General features: G+C 38.7%; 1 protein-coding gene across 1 annotated transcript; it reads left to right on the forward strand.

Moving 5' to 3' along the window:
- The first annotated feature begins 2,599 nt into the window (after window positions 1-2,599).
- Window positions 2,600-5,797, forward strand: LOC141630642 (uncharacterized). Its single transcript, XM_074443422.1, has 4 exons — window positions 2,600-3,545; window positions 3,678-4,921; window positions 4,981-5,565; window positions 5,663-5,797. The coding sequence occupies exons 1-4, from the start codon at window positions 2,600-2,602 to the stop codon at window positions 5,795-5,797; spliced, it is 2,910 nt and encodes a 969-aa protein (XP_074299523.1).
- The last annotated feature ends 2,749 nt before the right edge of the window (window positions 5,798-8,546 follow it).

The following is an 8,546-nucleotide window of genomic DNA, read 5'->3' on the forward strand; positions in this document are numbered from 1 at the left end:
CTTCTATTATTCTTTCCTTTCTAATTGTTCATCTTAATTTTGGTATAATTCCTTTACTCTTTACTCTTTATTGTTTATTTCCTCACTCTTTAATCATGTTTATACTTGTTGTAATGATTGACACCATTGATAACATGTCATCTATGATAATGAGTGAGTAGTTACTTAACTAGGATTAGTGGGGGATTAGGGGATTCAATCATGGGATAGATTTATGTGGGAAAATATAGGTATACTTCCCTTTAATTATAAGGATTATAACGAAATTATTATTATTATTATTACGAGTCATAAAAGAAATTACATAAACAAAAATAGTAGAGGATTAAAAATCAACCTTTGGTCCTTGCAAATTCGACCTAAGAACAATATCGCAATGATATTCCCCTAATCGTTGCACCCAAGATGATATGAGATATGCCTTTGTTCTTGCTAGAATAGATTCCCAAAATTCACTAAATAATTTTTAGGGTTTTTGTGTTCTTGATGAGAGAATTAGGGCAAATTGGAATAAGAGAAAATGAGCTCCCTTTGGCCTCTTGTAACCGTGAGAATGAGTGATTAGAGGAAGATATTTTCTTCCTCTTTTTACTCCTATTTCGGTTTAGGCAACAACCAAAAATAAGGATAAAATCTCCTTATTTTCGGTTATTCCAAAAATGTATAAAATGTGTAGAATTATAAATCGTCATATATTTTATTCCGTATTAATAAGTCTACACACAACAGCTTGCAGTCGATTTATTAATACCGGTCTGTAATAATTTATTATGACAATCTCGTATAATATATACTTTAACTATAAATATCGCATATTTATAATTAGCTAATTAAATATAACCGGTTACTCTTAACTACGAATTAACATCTTAATTCGTTCAAGCTAACATTATATACATTAATTAAATATAACATATTATATTCAATTTATTTAATTGATTAATTGTCTCAACTAATATTATTTAATTAAATTAAATAATCGTCTCATCAACACATTGACGTACTGTTTAGTCAAATACATGGACTAACCTTTTAGTCAGGCATCAATGTGATTATATTTTCATACAATCACATCTCTCAAACACATCCTTTAGGTGTGACTTTTAGGGACCAGTTGATCACCGCCATCAGTATGATAATAACGTCAAACTTTCTAGCAAGCTAACCGTCATTAAAAATCATGAGAGAGAAAGAAGAGAGAAAAAGCTCTAAAAATTAGGTCATACGTTCCTTGCTTTCAGTGCTGCCGTCATGACAATAATGGCGAGATCTTCCTCGTCCAAAACAAATACTGCAACAAAAAATCTAAAAACTTCATCTCCTTTACTAAATAACAACCAAAAAAAGACCGGACCTTCACCATCGGAGGTTAATAAAGAGAAGAACGTCAATGAAATTGTGGGTTTGGTTCCTTTTGTCTTGGAAACTATTGAAGTCGATGAGAATGGGGAAGAGTGGGTTACCCAGGGCAAAAAGAAGAAAACTTTAGCCTCTATTCCGAAGAACCTACGAGAGATCTTTGCAGTTTCTGATTGAGGATGTGCATGATGAGTTGAATTTTTGGAAACCCTCGATATCTTGCTTCATCTTGGTGCAAATCCTCCTCCGGGAGGTGGTGGAGGGTTTCATTCGAAGGATTTGGGTGAATTTTTCAATTGATAAGGTATCTTTCCTTCCTAATGGCATTTTTCTCGTCCGCTTTATGAATGAACAGAGTAAGGAGGCCGTTCTCAAACAGGGACACTTCCTGTTTGATAATAAGCCCCTGATTGTTAGGAATTGGTCTGCAAATGTTGAGTTAACAAAGGATAATGTTAAGAATGTCCCTGTGTGGATCAAGCTGTGGGATTTACCGCTAAAATTTTGGGGTAAATGCCTTCCTAGAATTGCAGGTCTTGTTGGGAAGTATATTCGTAGTGATGTGTCAACTATGGAGAAGACTAGGTTAGGGTTTGCTAGGGTTCTGATTGAGGTTCCCTTTGGCAAGAAACTCCCCGCTCTCGTGCTTTTCTTAGATGAACTCTCCCAGGAAGTTAAGATTGAAGTAGAGAGTGAATGGAAACCTATTTTGTGCAATGAATGTGGAGGGGTAGGGCATGAGAGTATTTCCTGCAGGAAACCAAAGCAGAAAGTGACTTCTAAACCTGCTCCTACCAACCAGAAATGGGTCCCCAAACAGAAAGTGGTTGTGCCTCAAACTGTGCCTGTGACCTCTCCTGTGAGTGTAGCTGCTACTCTTGTGGTCTCTAAGACTCCTGAGGAAATTCAGCATAATTTGCAGGTCACCTGGTCCAAGGATGGTAAGTATGGCCAGCCTCCTCTCGGACCGATTCTACTCTTAGCAGGCAAGATATTATACGTGCTGGTAAAGCTACTACTCATTTAAGTCAGTACACATTCCAGGATGCTCTTAACAATGCTGCCAAAAAATCTGGTGTTGGAAGTGTTTTAGTGAATAATCCTCCAAGAGTTGGTGTGGGTACAAGTGGTAGTGCATTACTCCCCCCTGGGAGTGATGCATAACATTGGTTTCTAGAATGTGAGGGGACTAAATAGCTCATCTAAGCAAAAGCAAGTCAAATGGTTTCTTCATTCTCATATGGTGGGTCTATTTGGTCTCCTTGAGACAAAGGTAAAGCCTTTGTCTCTAAATTCTGTTAGGAAAAGTGTGTGTGATGGGTGGTCTGTTTCCACTAATTCTTCTTATCACCCTGGAGGCAGAGTATGGGTACTTTGGAATCCCTCTCTTTTCTATGTGCATTTTGTTCATTATAGTGCCCAGTCTGTCCATATGCTGGTTACTGAAATTAGTTCCGAATTCCAGTTCTTTTGCACCATGGTTTATGCCTATAATGATACCACTGACAGAAAGAGTTTATGGCAAGACCTTTGTTCTTTTGCTGATTCAATTCATGATCCATGGATTCTTTGTGGTGACTTCAATTGTGTCCTCAAACCCTCTGAGAGACTTGGTGGGTCTTCATCTGATGAAGAGATGAAGGATTTTAATGATTGTTTAGATTATTGTCAGATGATGGATAGCCCAGCTGCTGGTTCTTATTATACATGGAACAACAAACAGGACCCTCAGACCAGAGTTTATTCCAGATTAGATAGAGTCCTTGTTAACAATCTCTGGACTCAGTATATGCCCAATGCTTATGCTCATTTTTACAATGAAGGTATCTTTGATCACACTCCTTGTATTATTCAAGAACCTGATACCTCTATGAAGGGGAAAAGGAGTTTTAAGTATTTCAACATATGGAGCCAAGTGCCTGAATTTAAGCCTTGCATTAGTCATCATTGGAACCAATCTTGGCAAGGGACTAAAAGTTTTAAGGTTGTTATGAAGTTGAAAAGCCTTAAGAGACCTCTGAAAGAGTTAAACAAAGACTTATTTGATGATATTGAGAATAGTGCAGTTCATGCCTGGAAGATTTTAGACAATATTCAAGATCAATTGAGGTATGCCCCTGGTGACTCTACTCTCTTATTTAAGGGAAAGGAAGCTGCTGGTGTTTACAGGGAGTTGCAGGCTGCCTGTGACAGCTTCTTGATTCAAAAATCAAAGGCCACCTAGGTAAATCAAGGAGACAACAACACTAGATATTTTCATAGTCTCCTGAGGACAAGAAGTGTGAAAAATAAAATCTTCCTCATTGAGGATATTGAAGGTCATGTTCATTCTGATGGATCTCAAATCCAAGCTGCTTTTTTGAAGTATTATGAAAAATTACTTGGGACTGCTGGACTTACCACACCTGTCTGTGTCTTTGTGGTTCAGCAAGGGCCTATTTGCAACTCTGAGCATCATTCGTACTCACCGGCCTATTTTGTCACTAAGAAGGAAATTAAGGCGGCTTTCTTTTCTATCCCCAACCATAAGGCCCCTGGCCCTGATGGTTTCTCAAGTGCCTTTTTTAAAGACTCTTGGTCTGTTGTTGGTGATGAGGTGTGTGATGCCATTTTGGATTTTTTTCAGTCTGGTAAGATGCTTCAACAGATCAATCATACTTTCATTACTTTGATTCCAAAAATTGAAAATCCTCAAAATGTCACTCAATTTCGTCCAATCTCCTGCTGTAACATCTTATATAAAGTTATTTCTAAAGTTTTGTGCACTAGGCTTTGCTCTGTCTTGCCTTCTATTATCAGTAAGAATCAAGGAGGGTTTGTTAAGGGGAGGAGTATTGCTGAAAATATCCTCATTTGCCAAGATCTTGTGAGGCTATATAATAGGAAGACTGTCTCTCCTAGGTGCTTGATGAAAATTGACCTAAAAAAAGCCTATGATTCTGTGCACTGGGATTTTGTGGAACAAATGCTTACTGCCTTAAACTTCCCTATCAAATTTATTCATCTGGTTATGCTTTGTGTTAGAACTGCTTCCTACTCTTTGGTGCTTAATGGTGAGAACTTTGGGTATTTTAAGGGGGCAAAGGGTTTGAGGCAAGGAGATCCTATTTCCCCCCTCCTTTTTACCATTACCATGGAATACCTAAGTAGGATTTTGACTCATGTTACTGCTACTATGCCTTTCAAATTTCACCCCTTGTGTAGTCAACTCAAGTTATCCCACCTCATGTTTGCTGATGACCTACTTCTTTTCTCTAAGGGGGATACTACTTCCATTATGATTCTTCTTAGAGCTTTTGCAACCTTCTCTGTAGCCACTGGTCTTCAGATGAACTCTCTGAAGTCTAACATCTATTTTAATGGGGTTGCTTCTAGGGTTAAATGTGATATATTGCAGATCTCTGGTTTCTCTAAAGGGGCCTTGCCATTTAAGTATTTGGGGGTGCCTATTTCTGCTGGTAGGCTCACTGTTAAGAACTGCACTTGTCTTATTGAGAAGATTACTGAACGTATACACGGTTATGCTGCCAAAAAATTATCCTATGCTGGTAGATTAACATTGGTGAACTCAGTGCTTACCACTTTATATACCTCTTTGGACTTCCATCTTCATTCGCAAAGGGAGTGTTAAGGAGAATTGATGCTCTTTGCAGAAATTATCTATGGGATGGCTCAACTGAGTATGTTAGGTCCCCTCTTGTTAGTTGGGAAAAGGTGTGTGTACCAAAGGAAGAAGGTGGACTTGGTATTAGGTATAGCATTGCCTGGAATCTTGCTTCAATTTGTAAACTCTCCTGGTGGATTTATTCTAGTCAGGATAGTTTGTGGGTACAGTGGGTACACCACATCTATATGAAAGATGTCCCCTGGTCTTTTTATCAACCTAAACCTGATGTTTCTTGGGCCTGGAAAACAATTTGTAAGGTCAAAGACAAATTCTCATTTGGTTTTTCCTCTCTTGGACTGTGGTTGCCACGACCTTCTGGTTACTCAGTTAGCAGTGGATACCAGTGGATCAGACCTAAATACCCTGCTGTTACTTGGGATAAAATGGTATGGAATTCCTGGTGCATAGCAAAGCACTCCTTTATAACTTGGCTGCTTGCTCGTGAAGCTTTGCAGCTGAAAGATAAGCTTCTTCTCCTTGGAATTATCCCTGATGATAGATGTTTTTCCGTGGCATTGCATCGAAACCCATCAGCATCTGTTCATTGATCTTTGTTATACCAGGAAGCGATTGCCTTACTCGATTGTAAAAGCGCATCTTGGTCTGCCTGTTGCTAATCTCTTAGTCTGGTTGCAGACTAAACCTTGGGCAAGAATTAAGAAAATGGTTACTCTTGTTTGGATTCAAGCCTTGTACTATTCTATTTGGCATCAGAGGAATAGGGCTAGACTTGAAGGGGTTGTTCAACGACCTGAAAATGTTGTTCAGTAGGTTCAGTGCTTACTTAAATGTCGATTATTAGAGTGGCATGCTTGTATTAAAAGGAGTAGTGATAGGGCTTGGTTTAAGACAGTAATTTATTAGCTGCCTTTTACTTAGCCTTGGAATTGTATCCACAAAAATGGATAGTTTGTAATAGCTTGTTTATGATCTTAATGAGAATTTTCTAACCTTTCACCAAAAAAAAAGCTAACCGTCATTAAGAAATCGTTAATCAACTGATAAAATACGAAGTATACCCTTATGAACCTATAAGAGATTTATAATTATTATCACACTAATTTGTGGAGGACACAAGCTCCAACAAACTCCCACTTGTCCTCACAAGTGTATGTGCGATAACCGATTCTCATATCCTAAAATTTCTCCCACTCAATGTAAAACAATTTGCAAAATCCGTATTCACAAAGGTCGTATTTTAGAAGTGATCAATATCAAGAGTGGTTTCCCCGACTAGAGAGTAACTTAATTGATAAACGAATCATCATTCGAGCATGGCCATGCATTTCAGTTACAACTCCTCGAATGGCCCTGAGAAATAACTAAACTTGATAAAGGTTGGATACTTTCTTCAACTCGAATCCTGCAGATATAAGCACAGTATGAAATGACCCAGAAAAAGTCTGCTTAGCCTCCTGTTACGGCAGACCATGAGAAAGAAACCAAAGTCACCCAAAAACTGCCTTAATCTCAAGAGACAGTCGATAGTCAAAAGAATCGACTCTAGGCACACAATGGACGTCCAATCCACGACCTGGCACCGAATGTTTTTAAACATTTAGGACTCCATTACGTTGTCACAAAAATTGTCCTACGAGGTATCGTTACAACCCGTATTTGTGATCGATCAGCCAACTGATTGACTTATGGCTCGTTGAACCCCACCATCAATCGACTGCACAATATAATAGCCAGAGTTATCAGCTCATATAGGCGAATACGGACCAAAACAAATATAACGTAATTCAGTTCACTTTGTGGCGTTCAATGTTGTCAGTACAATCCACATGAAAAACAAAATATTATATAAAAACGATGAAGTTATAAATAGTATATGAAAAAGATAATGTATCAAATCCATAATCAACTACTACAACTCAGGAACACGTTTAATTCCCATGGAAATAACGTGCCCTTCATGCTTATCATAATTCAACGGTTTAGTGAGAGGATCCGCGATGTTGTCATCCGAAACTATCTTGTCAATCACTATCTCTTCTTGCTCCACGTAATCACGGATCGGGTGAGCCTTCCGATGTACATGTCTAGACTTGTTGCTAGACTTAGACTCCTTAGCCTGGAAGATGGGTCCTCTATTGTCACAATAGATGGTGATCGGGTCATTCGAACTAGGAACTATCGTAAGTCCTTGTAAGAATTGACGCATCCATATAGCTTTCTTTGCTTCTTCCGAAGCGGCATAGTACTCGGATTTAGTAGTAGAATCTGCTACAACACTATGTTTGGTACTCTTCCAGCTGACCGCAGTACCATTAAGAGTGAAGACGAACCCGGACTGAGATTTTGAATCATCTCGATCCGTTTGGAAGCTAGCATCTGCGTAACCGATTGCGCATAGCTTAGTATCTCCTCCATAAGTCAATACCCTATCCTTAGTCCTCCGTAAGTACTTAAGGATGTTTTTAACATCTATCCAGTGTGTTTCACCTTGATTGTTTTGGTACCGACTCGTCATACTCAATGCATATGCCACGTCTGGACGTGTGCATCTCATGGCATACATGATTGATCCTATTGCAGATGCATAAGGAACACGACTCATGCGCTCAATCCCTTCAGGCGCCGTGGGTGACTGAGACTTGCTTAACTGCATCCCATACGTTATTGGAAGGCTCCTCTTCTTGGAGTTGGTCCTGCTGAACCTTTCAAGAATCTTATCCAAATAAGACTCCTGACTCAGTGATAACGTCCGTCGTGATCTATCTCGGTAGATACGTGATACCGTCGTAGAGTACCAAAGATAAATTTATAATTCCAAACTACTACTATAGATAGTGGCAGTCAGGGTCGAACCACGAGGAGGCGAAGCAATTAATAGTTGTCTAATTTTAATCTTAAAGTAACAATTGTAAGGGGGATTTGATTTGAGTGAAACTAATACTAAAGGCAATGAAATTGAAAAGTAAACTAAGCAAATGAATGAGCTATAAATAGAAATGTATGAAATCAAATAAAAAGGGTGCTAAGATGGTCGGTTCACTGTAGTTTCAGCGGCAGTATCCTAGGTAAGTCTAAAACAATCACGTGAGACGGGAAAATAAGAAGTCCTCTCGGTCCATTCTTAACAGGTAGCATCTTTCGATCTAGCTACGGGTCCCTAATATCACTAATGCTAACTTTCGTCCTAAAAAGTGATTTAAAAGTCTAAATTAACTTATCTCTCGATCTTATTAATTTAGTCGTCCCAATTAGGTAGTGTATTTCCCTCCCCTATCTTTCGATCTTATCGAGTCGGTCAATTCCTAAACATTCAACGTGAAGCGTGCACTCGATTCATCAAATATAGAAATTAAATTAATTAAAACGAAGGTAATCTCACGTGGCCGGTCGATCGACCAAGTAGGCCAGTCGATCGACCATGGCGCGATTTCAGGTCTACTACTTTTACGCCGCCTACACTACAATTCCCCTACATCTTAGCACAAAGGGGTTTAGCTACTCATACTGGAAATAATAACAACAATAAAATCAACAATTAAAGCATTCGAATTCATACTTA

This window comes from Silene latifolia, chromosome Y (assembly GCF_048544455.1).
Source record: "Silene latifolia isolate original U9 population chromosome Y, ASM4854445v1, whole genome shotgun sequence".
In the NCBI taxonomy this organism is placed as follows: Eukaryota; Viridiplantae; Streptophyta; class Magnoliopsida; order Caryophyllales; family Caryophyllaceae; genus Silene; species Silene latifolia.